The 16,493-nt window shown below is 50.8% G+C and overlaps 1 protein-coding gene across 1 annotated transcript; it reads left to right on the top strand.

Annotated features, from left to right (window-relative positions):
* Positions 1 to 289: 289 nt before the first annotated feature.
* On the top strand, positions 290 to 5,661 carry LOC122922199. Its single transcript, XM_044272722.1, has 2 exons — positions 290 to 2,294; positions 5,399 to 5,661. Exons 1-2 carry the CDS (start codon positions 932 to 934, stop codon positions 5,407 to 5,409), a joined length of 1,374 nt encoding a protein of 457 aa, XP_044128657.1. The 5' UTR covers positions 290 to 931; the 3' UTR covers positions 5,410 to 5,661.
* The last annotated feature ends 10,832 nt before the right edge of the window (positions 5,662 to 16,493 follow it).

Genomic DNA, 16,493 nt, shown 5'->3' with positions numbered 1-16,493 from the left:
CATCAATGTTAAGAATAATAGCTTCTCCCGGATAAACCATGATATTCTTAGGTCTACTACAGTTATCCGCAAAGGACACACCTAAAACAACAAAGCACATACAAGTCCTTCAGTTTTACAGCAAGACACGGAGGCTCCTATTGCTATCTCCTTCTTTACTGTCCACCAATAGCAGCAAAGAAAAAATTTTTACATCACATGACGTAACCATAGTAACATCACCCTCCCCTCACAGTCCATATAACAGACGGCTCCTCCTCTCAATCCTCCTCTTTCTTTGCTGCTGCCACCAAGATAAGTACACGTTTTATGGCAGCTCCTTTATATTTGATTCTGATTGTGCCTGTTTCCTTATAATTGGCTTATTTCAACCTATTTCAGCCCCTCTGCACATTCCTTGTGCAGGTGATGTGTGTGGCCTCATTGGGGTTTTCTCCCTGGGGCCGTTTTTGTTGCTGGGGGTGCTCATTGTTTAATTGCTTTCTTCCCCCTCTTATGCCGCTTTCGGTTTATCTTTCTCTCCCCCGTTTCTCTCATTTCTCTCCTTTACCTGCTCTGCAGCTTCGTTTTCCCGCGCTGTAGTCTTTCTCTATGGCCGCGAGATCTCGCGAGATCTCGGCGGCCATCTTGGTGCTCCTTTTCGGTCGCATCCCGCTTGTTCCCGCGGGATTTCGGCGGCCATTTTGGATTTCCTTCTGCGCTTGCCGCCGGGTCTCGTGAGACTTCGGCGGCCATCTTCTGTTGTCAGATTCCTCCGGCTGTGCGGTCGCATCGATCCGGAGCTCCGCTTCAACGGGTGACTAACCCTATTACTTGCCCCACTCTCGGCCCTTAGCTTTGCCTATTCCACCTCTCCATACCCCTCCTCCCTTCCAGACCCTGGGGTTTGTTATTAGTTCGCCTAGATATTATCTTAGAATACGTCCCTGCCATGCCGCTCTCAGATCCTACTCCTGAGGCTGCAGCCCCCTCATCCCCTATGAGGAATGTGCAGATTAGTGATGAGACCCAGGCAGAAGCGCTGCAGCGCTCTGTCTCTGCCGCAATTTCTGCTGCGATGGACTCAATGTCCTCTGTGCTGTCTCAGACGATAGCACAGGCACTGGCTGGCCACCCTGCTTCAGGGCCTGTGCTGCCTGCGGCCCCCTTAGCTCAGCAACCTCCGGTTTTGAATCCTCCTGTGCCACAGGACCAATTGATTGGTGCGCCTCCGGCCACCCAGGAACGCGCGCATAGATCGCGCAAAAGAGCCTTTCCACGCCAGGCAGAACGGGCGCGGTCTTGGAAATGCGCTAGAGCGCAATTATTGAGCGATTCTGAGGCCGAGATTGGCTCAGATGAGGAGGCATTTGCTGATGCAGGTTCAGATGAAGAGGCTCATGCGGGGCCTAGTAACACCCCTTGTCCCACCCCTTCTACTTCTCAAGTGAAGGAGGGTTCTTCCATAGCGGTTCCTGCATCGTCCCTTATTGACCCGTTGGGGGAACCCATGTTTGACCCTGACGCCCTCCACCATCCCAGATCGGCGGAGTGGCTTCCTGCAGATCATGTGGGAAAATACCTGGAACATTGGGTCCGCCGCCCCCTCAGTAAGGAGGCGCGCAACAAGATGAGGGCTGAATGCCCCAGGCCCATAGTGCCTAACAAGGTTTGTGACACGCCAGTAGTAGACCCCAAAGTCACACAATTTCTGGCTAAATCGGGCTGGAATCCCCGCAAAGGCCTTGACTCAGCTCTGCGTAGCTGTCAGGACAAGCTCCTGGACATATTTGGTCCCCTGGCCAAGTTATTTGACATGGCGGAGTCCGCCAGATCGGATGGGTCCCAGATTGACCCAGAGGAGATGAGGGGTTGGATTCAGCGCGCGATCTGCATCGCTGGGAATACCAATACCTCTCTAGCGATAGAGAGACGCAAGGCGATTCTGTTTAAAGTAGATCCCAAATTGGCCAACCTGGCTCTAACTGAATCCGGCGCAGATGCCCAGGGTCATCTCTTCGGCGACTCCTTTATCAAGGACCTGAGTCGGTTTGTTGGCGCCTTTACGGCCCTTGATAAGGCCCAGTCCTCCATTAGGAGAGTGTTTCAGGGACGGGTCTCCACCAGGGCCGGCAGTAATAGGGGCCGCCTGTCCGGCCGTTCCAATTTCCAAGCCCGCTATTCGGGCCGAGGCTCCTTCCAGCAACGACCTGCATTCCAGGAACAGAAGTTCCCAACCCCTTTCTTCCCGGCCAGAGGTGGACAATGGCGTGGCAGATCCTACAGAGGGAATCAAGGTTCGCGTCGCCCTTTCGGTAAGTCCCCCCCCGATGGGGGTTTCTTTGGATCATTGCATAGGGGGCAGACTCCTACATTTTTTCCCCGCTTGGGCGGCGATAACGTCCGACCCTTGGGTGTTGTCCACGGTGGAAGGGTTCCACGTGGAACTTGTGGGGTCCCCGGACCTCATTGCCCCTCCCCCCACCTTCCGTTTCTCCCGCCCCGACACCGCTCAGGTAGATCTGGAGCTACTCTCACTCTTTCACAAGCGGGCCATCGAGAGGGCCCCGCCGGGCTCCAGGGGGGTGACCAGCTCCATATTCTTGGTCCAGAAGAAAGGGGGTCAGATGCGCCCAGTCATCAATCTACGGGCTCTGAATGCGATTGTCCGATATCGCCACTTCAAGATGGAGGGCATCCATCTACTCCGGGATCTTCTCCTCCCGGGCGACTGGTTCGTGAAGCTGGACCTCAAGGACGCTTACTTGACGGTTCCCATTGCCGCTCCTTCCAGGGACCTACTGCGTTTCAGGTGGAACGAGGAGATCTGGCGATTCACGTGTCTCCCGTTTGGCCTGTCCTCAGCCCCGTGGTGTTTTACGAAGTTGATGCGCCCGGTGGTGGCGTGGCTCCGCAGTCGCGGTGTCCGCCTCATTATATACCTGGACGACATGCTTCTCATGCATCAATCGGCCCCGACCTTACTGGTCCACCTGCGCTGGACGACGGACCTGCTCTCCCGTCTTGGGTTCCTGATCAACCACGAGAAATCGTGTCTGACCCCGTCTCAGAGGATGGAGTTCTTGGGCTTTACAGTGGACTCCGTACTGACCTCCCTCTCTCTACCCACGTCAAAGTTGGTCTCCATTCGCAAGGAACTCAGGCGTGCCCTCGCCATACCGCAATTATCCCTCCGCCATTTGGCCAGGATCATCGGCCTCCTTGCCTCCTCGATCCAAGCGGTGTTCCCGGCCCCTCTTCATTACAGGGCTCTTCAACGGTTGAAGATTGCGCACCTCCGCGCTGGCGCTTCCTTCGCAGACACTCTGATCCTGGACCCAGAATCGAGGGAGGAGCTTGTGTGGTGGATCGACAACCTGAGGGCGTGGAACGGCAGGGCGATTTTCGGTCTCCAGCCCGAACTCACGATCGAGTCAGACGCCAGTCTCCACGGCTGGGGGGCCCACTGCAATGGAATCTCCACAGGCGGTCGGTGGTCTGTGGACGAGACTCGGCTGCATATCAACGCGTTGGAGCTCCTGGCCGGTTCGTTTGCCATTCGGAGTTTCACCAGTGGTATGGCTCACGCGTGCATTCGTTTACGGATGGACAATGTCTCTGCCGTGCGATACATCAACCGATTGGGAGGAACACGCTCGGCGACTTTGGCCCGGTTGGCGAAGGACTTCTGGTCGTTTTGTCTCTCCCGGGAGGTCATGGTTCAGGCGGAATATCTCCCTGGCCTTCACAACGGACGAGCCGATTGGGGCTCTCGCTACCTGAAGGACAGCAGCGATTGGATGCTGGCGCCAGGGACCTTCTCCGTGTTGTCCGGATACTGGGGTCCGTTTGGGATCGACCTGTTTGCCTCGCGCCTCAATACCCAGCTCCCGCGTTTTTTCAGCTGGCGTCCGGATCCGGCGGCGGAGGCAGTGGACGCGTTTCTCCAGTCCTGGTCCGGCTCCCTGATGTACGCATTTCCCCCGTTCGTGATGATCCCGAGGATGCTGTTGCAGGTGCGTCGTCAGCTGGCCGAGCTGGTGGTGGTGGTCCCCTTTTGGGGGACTCAGGCTTGGTTCCCGTCTCTCCTGGGTCTCCTGATCGATGTTCCTCTTCTTCTTCCGACTCGGGCGGATCTCCTCCAGGACCCTCAGGGTTTTCACCACCCTCTTCTGTCGGACGGGTCCCTGCGCCTGGTGGCATGCCGAATCTCAGGACGCCTGGAGAGGTCGTCAATATTTCTGAAGCAACTAGACGCCTTTTGGACAACGCGTGGGCTCCCGGCACCAGAAAATCTTATCGGGCAGCCTGGCGATCTTGGGCTGTTTGGTGCGTGGAACGGGACTTGGATCCCGTTTCGGCCCCTGTGATTCATCTTTTGGACTTTCTTACTTCTCTTTTCGAGGCGGGGAAGGCCTATCGGACGATTAATTTGTTCAGGTCCGCGATTTCGTCCACGCATCAGGGTTTTGAGGGCGTCCCTGCGGGTCAGCATCCTTCTGTGTCCCGTTTGCTTCGCGGTTCCCGCATGTCTCGTCCTCCCCGGCCTCGCTTCACCACGACCTGGGACGTGTCTGTCGTCTTGTCCTTTTTGTCCAACTGGCCTGGTAACCCTGATCTCACTTTGAGGCAGTTGTCGGCCAAGTTATTGGTTCTTTTTTGCCTTATTTCCTGCAAGCGGGTCTCCGATGTGCGGGCGCTTGATCACGACGCCAGGTCCTTTACTCCGGAGGGGGTCACCTTCAATATTTCCAGACGTACGAAGACCAACATTAGGTCGGTGTCTTATCCGTCTTTTCCTTCTTCGCCGGCTCTTTGCCCGGTGGCTTGTTTGAGGGAGTATGAGTCCCGGACGCGTGCTTACCGGTCGTCTTCGGTTCCTCAGCTTTTCTTGTCCATTCGGCATCCGTTTGGTCCGGTGTCCAGCCCTACTTTGGCGCGCTGGATGAAGTGGGTTATGTCATTAGCAGGAATTGATACTTCCATATTTACTGCTCATTCCGCTAGAGGCGCATCGGCTACCGCTTTGGCTGTTTCGGGTGCTCGTTTGGAGGATGTCCTACGTCTGGCGGACTGGTCTTCGGCGTCAACATTCAGGGAGTATTATTTTAGACCTCCTCCTCATTTGTTTTCTGCTGTTATTGCTCAACTTTAAACTTAGCAATAGGAGCCTCCGTGTCTTGCTGTAAAACTAGGTGATTTTCCTAGTCTATGACGGAAAGTCATGGTTTTATTAAAGACACGGAGGCGAGTATTGCCCGCCCTGGGGTTCCCTCCCTTACTATGTATTTCTGTGGTTTACAGTATGATTTGCATGCTATGTATGCTGTGTCGTCTCGAGATGTTTATTCTGGCGGAATCGCGTTTGACTTGCGATGTTTTTGTTCTGCCCATTACTTAACCTGTCTATTGCTTTCAGGAGGAAGTTGATTCGTTTCGGGTCTCCATTGACCTGTTCCAGTTATAGCCATGTTGGCTTTCGTTGACAAGAAGATCCGGTGATCCGAGTTGCTGGTTTTCGTTGGGATGTTCCGGTGGTTCCGTGCTGGTCGTTTCCCGTTTCCAGGTTCCGGTTTCGTGTTCGGTGGTTCCGGTCATGGTGTCAGGCTCGTAAAGAAAGAGGAGGATTGAGAGGAGGAGCCGTCTGTTATATGGACTGTGAGGGGAGGGTGATGTTACTATGGTTACGTCATGTGATGTAAAAATTTTTTCTTTGCTGCTATTGGTGGACAGTAAAGAAGGAGATAGCAATACTCGCCTCCGTGTCTTTAATAAAACCATGACTTTCCGTCATAGACTAGGAAAATCACCTAGTTGCTGCTTGTGGAAAGCTGGTTGATAAAGTAATACAGCGGCCATCCTGTAGGGGTTGTCACCCATCTTTCCTAGAACACCTGAAAAGGGAATCAGCATCATTTTGGTGCAAAATTGGATGCTAAGGCTGCTTTCACATAACCGCTTGCTTTCCGTTCTTCTGAGCCGTCAGAAGAGAAGAAAAAAAAATGGATACTGTAAAAAATAAATCGGATCCTGTAGTATCAGTCAATTTGCTGTCCCCAATGCACAGGCACCATCCGTGCGGGTGCCACAGGCGGATCCAGTCCGTACCAGCGGGTGTCATAGGCGAATCTGTCCGCACAGCAAAAAATAGAACATGTTCTATTTTTTAGCGGTGTGGCGGCATGGAGAGAAACCCCAAGGAAGCACTCCGTAGTGCTTCCGTGCCTCTGTTCCGCACTGCACCTTCTGGACTGCGGACCTATTCAAGTGTGGATATTGCAACGGCCGTGTACAAGAGACCTAGTGCATAGGACCAGTTTATTTCTGTAAAAAACAAACATGATGTTGCATCAGATGTCAGCCGTTTAAGCCATTTCTGTCTGAGATCCGTTTTTTCAGACCTGTCCTGATCCACACCTGCTCAAACAGCTGTTGAGCTTGTTACAGTGTATCAGTTACAGGAATCACTAAAAGTCTTGAAATTACTAAAAGTCTAAAATCAGTGCCCCCCCCCACCTCAGCAGCTGACATTATACTGTAGTCTGATCTGCTGCAGAAGTGGTCTTCTCCTGTACAGAATCAGTCTCCATCTAGCATCTGAAAATATATTCCCCTCTTATGTCCCCTACAGAAGCAGTCTTGTCAGCTACACTGCCCTGGAAACAATCAGTCTCCTCCCCCTTCTGGCAGCTGACAATATAGTCCTTACCTCCCCGGTAGAAGGTCTTCTCAGCTATACTATTCTAGACAGAATCAGTTTCCTTCCACTTCTCTACTGCATAACTTTGCTTATAGGGGTTCTACAGTTTTTTTAAACTGATGATCTATCTTCTGGATAGATCATCAGGATCTGATCGGCGGGGGTCTGACACCGGGGCCCCCTCCGATCAGCTGCTTGAGAAGACAGCGGCGCTCGCAGTAGCGCCGGGGCTTTATCGCTGTTTACTGTAGGCCCAGTGATGTCACAACTAGTATCAATGGCCTGGGCGCGGCTAAGCTCTGTTCACTTGATCTCCTTGGGCCTGCGGTAAACAGCGAGAAGGCTGCGTGGCGCTATTGCCTTCTAAAACAGCTGATTGGCAGGGGTGTCGGACCCCCGCCGATCAGATGCTGATGATCTATTCAGAGGATAGATCGTCAGTAAAAAAATACTGCAGAACCCCTTCAAATTTTGTGTGTGCAGTATAAGGCTACTTTCACATTAGCGTTCGGGGCTCCGCTTGTGAGTTCCGTTTGAAGGCTCTCACAAGCGGCCCCCGAACGCTTCCGTCCAGCCCTAATGCATTCTGAGTGGACACGGATCCGCTCAGAATGCATCAGTCCTGACACCGTTTGGGCTCCGCTCCTCTCAGCAGGCGGACACCTGAACGCTGCTTGCAGCGTTCGGGTGTCTGCCTGGCCGTGCGGAGGCAAGCGGATCCGTCCAGACTTACAATGTAAGTCAATGGGGACCGATCCGTTTGAAGTTGACACAATATGGCTCAATTTTCAAACGGATCCGTCCCCAATTGACTTTCAATGTAAAGTCTGGACGGATCCGTTTGAGCAACTTTCACACTTAGAATTTTTTCTAAACTATAATGCAGACGGATCCGTTCTGAACGGATCCCATCGTCTGCATTATAGGGGCGGATCCATCTGTGCAGACACCAGACGGATCCGCTCTGAACGCAAGTGTGAAAGTAGCCTTAGTGACATCATAACTTGTTTTCTCTGGGTCAGTACAATTATTGCAATACCAATTAAAAACTTTTCTTTACGGTCACTGAATTCAAAGACCCAGAACATTTATATTTTTCCTGTGTGAGGGCTTTTTTTGGTGGAACGATTTGTGTGTGTGTGTGGGGGGGGGGGTTCCGAGGGGGACAATTTTAGGGTACATACAACTTTTTGATAACTTTTTATTGCATTTTAAAGGGAGTCTGTCACCACATTTGACCATATTAGACAGATCCTATAGCGTTATATGTGCCACCCAGCAGTTAAAAACGGTACCTTTGTTGCATATAACCGAGTCTTCTTTCTGCCAAAAATGAACTTTGAAGACTGTGTAAACGAGCCCTCTCAAGTGCCCAGGGCGGTGTCTCAATCTTCCGAGCCCAAGACCGGACCTCCCTAACGGCTCATAACCCTGCCCTCCTTGTGCCTGTGCCCGCCCGTTTACTCCCCTCCCCTTTTCCATTGCGGCTGCGCGGACAAATTCGTAGCCGGCGCATGCGCAATGCGATGCCCGGTCCTGGCAGGGCATCGCAATACCTACTGCGCATGCGCCGGCTACGAATTTGTCCGCGCAGCCGCAATGGAAAAGGCGAGGGGAGGGGAGTAAACGGGCGGGCACAGGCACAAGGAGGGCAGGGTTATGAGCCGTTAGGGAGGTCCGGTCTTGGGCTCGGAAGATTGAGACACCGCCCTGGGCACTTGAGAGGGCTCGTTTACACAGTCTTCAAAGTTCATTTTTGGCAGAAAGAAGACTCGGTTATATGCAACAAAGGTACTGTTTTTAACTGCTGGGTGGCACATATAACGCTATAGGATCTGTCTAATATGGTCAAATGTGGTGACAGACTCCCTTTAAAGAGGTCTTTGAACAAAAAAAAAAATATGTTGGCATTATTATTACTATTGCTTTTATGATGTTCACTGTAGGGCTCGACATTTTTTTTCACTCTTTGATAGTAGGGGATGTACCATTATCTAACCAGTAACATCTAAAGGGTTAAACTGCCAGAATCACGGTTTACTCTGATCCCAGCAGTGAAAGCGGGATGCCAGCTATATAATACTGGTGTTAACTACTTTGCTATCGCTACATTCTATTATGGTGCAGGACAGGAATGAATACTTACCAACTCTACTGGAAAGAGGGGAGAACTCCTGGAAGAGTCAGCAAAACTCTGCAAAAATCAGGCCAGGCCCGGTGTCCAATAACATAGGGAGTGGCGGAGAATGGGGATGGGGCCTGCTGATAAAGGGGGCAAATGCTTGGAAAAAAAGCTGGGTATCTCAGCCTGAAAAATCTTCAGCTAGGTGCCTGCTGGCTGCTGCACTGCAATCATTACCTCCTGGACACTGGACACTCAAGCCTGTGTGTTGCTTATGTACTAGATGTAACTGTAACAAACCCTCAGCTGTGAGAAGTATGAGGTCTGTACAAGTTTTCAGCTCTTCATGTAAACTTAAAAGTTTCCATTCATTGGCAGCAGGCAGAGATCCTCAAAACAATGAAATGTAAAATACAATGAAAATCTGCAGAACTCTTCGGTTTGCAAGTGAAATTGTTAGGCCTCATTGCGGCCGCACCGATCCGGACGATGTTGTTGGTTTGGGTCGTTAGACCCAGGGCTCCTTTAAGATACTGCAGTAGGTAAAGCTACAGATAAGATATCAACGTGATACCAAATGACAAACACAACGCTGCCTTGTCAACATATGAACCAGGTAACATAGAATCCGGCCTTACCTTTAACAAAAAGAAGGATCCAAAGCAGAACCATCCACGTTTTCAATCCCATCTTCTGCTACGACGGGACGACACCTGAGCGAGGCCGAGGCGGCACATTCATTCAGCTTCACACTAGTCACGTGAGCCAGGTCACGCCCTCTTCCGTGTGTCACACACCGAAAGATGTAATCTTCTACAGCCTAGACTGGAAAACTACAACTCCCATCATGCTACATACTTGTATATGTTGTTTATAAGTAACGAGAAGAACAAGTAAAAGTTGCAAAGAAAAGCCCTTCCCCAGGATGTCTATTTATATCTTGCTTTCACTTTCATTTTCTGCATAGTTTGCAAACAGTTAACCATATTCATTTCTGATCTACGGAGAAGGAAGCTGAACTTTGTAGAGTGTTCATCTGGAAGGCCTCCAGAGCTGTCACTTACAGTGGAGGGGCTGGGGGGCTGCATACATGATACTTTTGAATTAAAACTTGGTTCCCTTGGTCATGCCATGGTCATCTACCTTGGTAGGTCTACACTGCTTTAACCCTCGCCTACCTAGTACTGTTAGCAGTTCTATGAGGTCAAAACTGTTGACAGCCTCCCTTTACATCGTGCAGTGGGGTGAAAAGTGGTGCTGGAGAACAAATCTGGAGGACCGCCTGACAAGTTACCGAACATGCCTCCCAACCATCAGAGATCCAGCAGGATAATCTGGAATTTCATCCAATGTGGCCTAGTTATAACTGTATCTGTGACACACTGTGTAGGGGGTACTTAAGAGGGCGTCATATTGTGTGGGGGACAGTAAGGAATCATCCTGCTCTGAGGGGAGTACTAAGCGGAGATTACTATTGTGTGGTAGACACTTACAGGCATTATACCTTGTGGGAAGGAATAAAGAGGCATTGTGTTGTGTGAGGACACTAAGGGGCATCACCCGGAGTCCTAAGGGGCACCTTTGCTGTGTAGGACACCAAGAAGCCATTACTACTGTAAACAGCTGTTTAGGGGTAATCTCTACTTATGAGAAGGAACTAAGGGGGTTCCAAATATCTCCAAAATTTTGAAAAGCTAAAGGGCGGACAAGATCTGTGGCGTACTAAGTGCACCAAAACGAAACATTTTTACACCAAGCCATGCTTCTTACTCATACCAATACCTATCTATACACATCCAATTGCAGCATACGGGTAGGCTACCCGACACTGCTAGATTTGAGTGTGTAGTTCCCTTTAAGCCAGTCAGGCCGGTTACCGGCAATCCTTATAACAGCCAGCAGAGGGAGCCCCCAGTTCAGTATAAATAGGCTAGGGCCTAGCTCAGAAGGGTAGAAGTTTCCAGACTCAGTACAGAGAGGGTTCCCTCCTGAGTCCTTATGCATAGAAGTCAGAAGGGCATAGCTAAACAGCGAAGACACAGAATACCACAGAGGCCGATCAGATAAAGCAAGAGGTACTCAAGACAACAGAGGAGGTACTATATAAAGACAGCTTCAAGGGTACGCCAGCTATAGGGCATTAGACCTTGGAGAGAAAGTCACATGTAGCAGGACCAGTCAGGAATAGTGTGCAAACCGCCTGTACTGCATCTCCTGTAATCAACACTCTGTATAATGCCTTGCTAAGACCGGCCATTCTGTGCTCCCAAGAACCAGCTGTATCCACTGATATTCAGTAAAAGTTCCAGTTTTTGTTGGCTATCCTATGCTTGCTTCATTCTTCTACAATACCATACACGGCGTGTCACCGTTTAATTGACACTGGCGTCACGAACTCTTTAACTACCTGCCTGTTCCAGCATTCGCCCCGATTTGAAGACGACAGTGGATCCCAGGTTAGTGGTCAATCTGCACTACCAAGCCCAGCATACACTACTGACCCCCTGGGACACTGCATCGCTCTTTTTGGCGTCACGAACAGGATCCGCATACTTCTACAGTGCAGAGAAGTGTGAACTGTGTGCTTTAACTATTCCACCACCGTATTACAAAGACTGTACCCTTTATTTCCAAGCCGGTGGATTGAAATTGTGCCTGGGAGGAATCAGAGACGCTGTACTGTGTTGCGCTACCCCCAGAGAGAAAATCGTACTTGTGGACTGTGATTTATTGGACTTTGCAACACCCTGCTTGCTGTCAGGGAATCGTGATCAAGATGGCCACCGGCTGCCTGGAGTAAAGTTTCCCGCGCTGCTGAGGACCTCCGTGGGCGGATCCCTTCAAAGACACAGAGAATCCCGCCCTCTTCATCATCGCACCGCCGCGGCCCTGCTTTTCCTGCGTCAGCAACGTCACCGCGTACACAGGACGTCCGGAGTCTCACGAGATTTGGCCTGCGCGAACCCGGCGATACCGGTAAGAACTTGTATCCGGAGGGAAGGGGATTGTTCCGGCCCCTTTAGTCACCAGCGGCCACCTCGTAATAAGTTAACATGTCAGATCCGGGAGTTGCCGAGCGGCCGGACCCGGGAGAGCTTGCGGCTCCTAATCATCCTATAGCCCCCAGCATGATGCCCTTTACCATGCCTTACTATTTTGGGGCCCCATGGTTTCCCCGCTATAACGGAGAGGCCCATACCCTAAGGGACTTTAAGGAAAAGTTGCTGGCCTTATTCAAACTATACCCCATAAATGCCGATCAGCAAATGGAAATCTTGCTAGCGCAACTGGAGGGGGCTGCCCGCAGAGAGGTATTATCCTGGCCTGCTGCGGAACGGAGTACTCTAGAGCAGATATTCACCCGCCTCAGGGCCACTTTTGAAACGAGGACTGCCTCAGAGATAAAGATGCACTTCTTTGGCAAGAAACAGAGGCCCGGTGAGTCCCTCCGTGACTATGCCCTATCACTTCAGGAGGCTTTGGGGGCTGTAATTCAGATAGATCCCAAGGAAGCTGATAACCAGGATCAGACCCTGAGGGAACAATTTATTACCGGAGTGGCTAGTGAGCAAATAAGGACCCAATTAAAGATGCTGTCCGCCCAACACCCTAACAGTACCTTTCTGGACTTTAAAGAACTGGCTATAAAAATTCTGGGGTCAGCAGTATCTATAGAGTTGAACACCCCACCTGAGTTATCAGCCTGCAGGTCAAAACCGTTTATCATTAACCGAGCTGAGGCCGGTCAAGCTGTTCAGGCTACAGCTACCGATACTATCGCCATGCTGACAGAGCAAGTAAATCACCTCACTAAAAGCCTAGAGAGAGTGTGCAGAAAAATGGAGGAATGGGAAAAACCTATGATGTCAGAAGAGGAGTTCCTGTCACCCTCTAAGCCGTTCCCACCTCCATACCAAGAGACTCACCCCAGGGATCCTGGGAGGCGCAATAGGGGTCGCAAGCGGCCCGTGTGTGCATACTGCAAAAAGATGGGACACACAGAATCCACTTGCTGGCAGTTAAACGGGCAACCCCTGAGGCTGAGGACCACCCCTCGGGAGGTAGAACACTAGGTCCAAAAGATCCAAATTGGATGCCACGGTATGTAGGATCCCATCCTAAAATCAATGTGGAGATTAACGGGGTCCCCTTTGAAGCCCTATTAGATACTGGGTCTCAGGTCACTACTATTCAGCTGCCCGCCTTTGAAAGATTCTGGGACACCAACCAATTGACCCAGCCGCCTGAATCCTGGGTAGAGATTGTCGCCAGCAATGGCAAACCGGTAAAGATCCATGGATACTGGGAACCCACCCTGCAGGTGGGAGAAGTAACCTTGCCTCAACAGGGGGTGATAGTAGTACAGGCTGGCGACAGAGGAGGACATCCTGTCATTCTAGGCACCAATGTCTTCAAAAACTGTTATGCAGAAATACTTGCCGTATTACACCAGACTCTGCCCACCGCTTCCTCTGCATCCAAGAGGGTGATTCAAAAGACTATCACTGTGTTAAGTGCCCAGCAGAGGTTTGCTAACGGGAAAGGAGAAATTTGTACTGCCAGGATTCGTGATAATAAGCCTGTGACTTTGCCTCCTAATTCCCAAACTCTCTTATGGTGTCGTGCTGTCCTGGGAGTCCAAGGCCAAGATTATCCAGCCCTGGTGGAACCAATCCAGATGGAGAACTACCCTTACGTGAGAGCTGCCAAGTGCCTGGTGAACGTCTCCCAAGGTAAAGTACCTGTCCGTCTGATTAACCTGAGTGATCATCCTGTTGCGCTTACTAAGCATGACCCTGTTGCCCAGCTTTCTCAGGTGTTCTTCCAAGACATCATCCGTCTTCCAGTGACAGAAAAGCCGCCAGCTGTAGTCAGCGGATGTCCGCCGGTGCCCCAGTCACAAGTGCCCTGGTGGGAAGAGCTCCATGTCGGGGACGAGACTACCCCCCAACGTCAACAAGAGGGGATACTACAGCTTGTCAAAGAGCACCACCAGGCCTTCAGTAAACATGCTACTGATTATGGAGAGGTTAGTGCCATACAACACACCATACCTACTGGCTCTCATCCTCCTATCAAGGATACAGACCCTTACCGCCTACTTCCTATCAGACTGTAAAGGAAATGATCCAAGAGATGAAAGACTCTAATGTAATCCGGGACAGTCGTAGCCCGTGGGCGGCACCCCTGGTCCTTGTAAAGAAGAAGGATGGTGGTATCCGTTTCTGCGTGGACTATAGAAAAATTAATCAAATAACCCACAAAGACGCGTACCCACTGCCCCGCATTGAGGAGTCACTAACTGCTCTGGGCTCCGCTGCCTATTTCTCAACGTTGGACTTGACCAGTGGCTACTGGCAAGTACCCATGGCCCCGGCAGATAGGGAAAAGACGGCTTTCACCACTCCCATGGGCCTGTTCGAATTCAATTGTATGCCGTTCGGGTTATGTAATGCCCCAGGAACTTTCCAGAGACTAATGGAACGGTGCTTGGGTCACAAAAACTTTGAAACAGTGCTGCTGTATCTAGATGACGTCATTGTGTACTCAAAAACATATGAAGACCATCTGAAACACTTAGCAGAGGTATTTGAAATCCTTATCAAATATGGCCTGAAGGTAAAGCCATCCAAGTGCCACTTGCTCAAACCTGCGGTAAAATACCTGGGGCATGTGGTAAGCGGAGAGGGCATACAACCTGACCCTGATAAGTTAGCGGCTGTCCGTAACTGGCCGGTCCCCACTACCGTCAAAGAGGTGAGGGGTTTCCTTGGTTTTGCCGGCTACTATAGACGTTTTATCCCCCATTTTGCTCAAATAGCCGATCCTATCCAGGAACTCTTGAGGGGGCAGCCCAAGAAAAGTCCTAGAACTCCAGTGCCCATTGAGTGGAATGAAGAAAGAGAGATAGCGTTCCAGTTGTTAAAAAAGAAACTGACTGAGCCTCCCGTGTTAGGTTATCCAGACTACAGCAAGCCCTTCCATCTGTATACTGATGCTAGCAAGCGAGGCCTGGGGGCTGTGTTAGCCCAGATCCAAGAGGGAAAAGAAAGAGTGATAGCTTATGCAAGCCGCTCCTTGAAAGGAGCTGAGAAAAATGACCAGAATTATAGTTCCTTCAAACTAGAGTTCCTGGCATTAGTGTGGGCAGTGACGGAGAAATTCAAAGATTATCTAGCCGCTACCCCCTTCATTGCATTCACTGATAATAACCCTCTGGCACATCTAAATACAGCTAAATTGGGGGCTTTGGAGCAAAGATGGGCCTCTCGCCTCGCCAACTATGATTTCTCTGTAAAATATCGTGCTGGACGTACTAATGACAATGCTGATGCTTTATCCAGGCTTCCCACAGAGACAGCTCCTGATGATGTGCGAGATGCTTGGGAAGATGTAGAAATGCCGGCCTTCTACCATAAATTTGCTCAACAGGATCAGGCTCGGGCTACCAGTAACAGAGCTGCAGTTCCTTCACCCTCCAGTAGGCCTGAACTCAAAGAAGAAAGGTGGGTGAAACTACAGTCTGAAAGTAGAGTGCTGGGTGAATTGTTGGACTTCATCACCAGTGGCAGAACCCCTGAGAGGATTCGGCGTAAGAGTACAGATCCTGAGCTCATCAAACTGTGGAGACAGCGCCATCAGCTCTTCATACAAAAGGGCCTGTTGCTGCGGAGAAGCCTAGACCCAGTGTCCAACGAGAGGGTGCATCAGATTCTCATACCCCGACGAGATGCAGGTATGGTGTTGGAGATGTACCACAATCAATCCGGTCACTTTGGGGTCCAAAAGACTGAGGCAAATATCCGCCAGCGGTTTTACTGGGTGGGCATGCGAGAAGACATGGAGAAGTGGTGTCGAGAGTGTGTAGCCTGTACCTTGAAACGAGGTGAACACCATGATCAGAGGGCACCACTGAGACCCATTGTAAGTACTCGTCCTCTTGAACTTGTCGCCATCGACCATGTGAAGCTGGAACCTAGTCGCTCAGGGTATGTGTACGCTATGACTATTATTGACCATTTCACTAAGTTTGTTGTAGCGGTGCCTGTGAGAGACCAGACGGCCAAGACTACAGCCGAACTGTTCTGGAAACACTTCCTCCTGCCCTACGGTTGTCCAGAAAAGATCCTCACCGATCAAGGTCCTGCTTTTGAGTCCCATCTGTTCCATGAACTGTGCCGCCTGCACAACTGTAAGAAGATCCGGACGACGGCCTACCATCCGCAAGGTAATGGATTGTGTGAAAAAATGAATCAGACCTTGATAGAGATGCTGAGGACCGTGCCTCCTGAAACCAGGGGAGATTGGCCTAATCTGTTGCCACAGCTCATGTTCACATACAATCATACCATACACTGTTCCACCGGGTATACCCCCTTCTATTTGATGTTTGGGCGCCAAGGGTTATTGCCTGCTGACCACTCCTTGGACGTACTCGTACCTGATTGCATCAACCCATTACCTAATACCGACTGGGTTGCTGAACACCAAAGGCGATTGAATACGGCCCAAGCTATTGTTCAGGAACGTATGGACTATGCTAGAGACCGGCAGCAGAGAGACTATGACCAAGCAGCCCATGCAGAACCCTTGACAATAGGGGCTGTGGTATGGTTAAAAAATAACCGCCGCACCAGTAAACTGGACAGTAAATGGGAACAAAGTCCCTATGTTGTCACTGCAATCCCAAAT

The sequence above is a fragment of the Bufo gargarizans genome, chromosome 11 (assembly GCF_014858855.1).
Source record: "Bufo gargarizans isolate SCDJY-AF-19 chromosome 11, ASM1485885v1, whole genome shotgun sequence".
Classification (NCBI taxonomy): Eukaryota; Metazoa; Chordata; class Amphibia; order Anura; family Bufonidae; genus Bufo; species Bufo gargarizans.
Note: the sequence above shows the minus strand (reverse complement) of the source record. Positions and strands in the feature narration are given on the sequence as shown.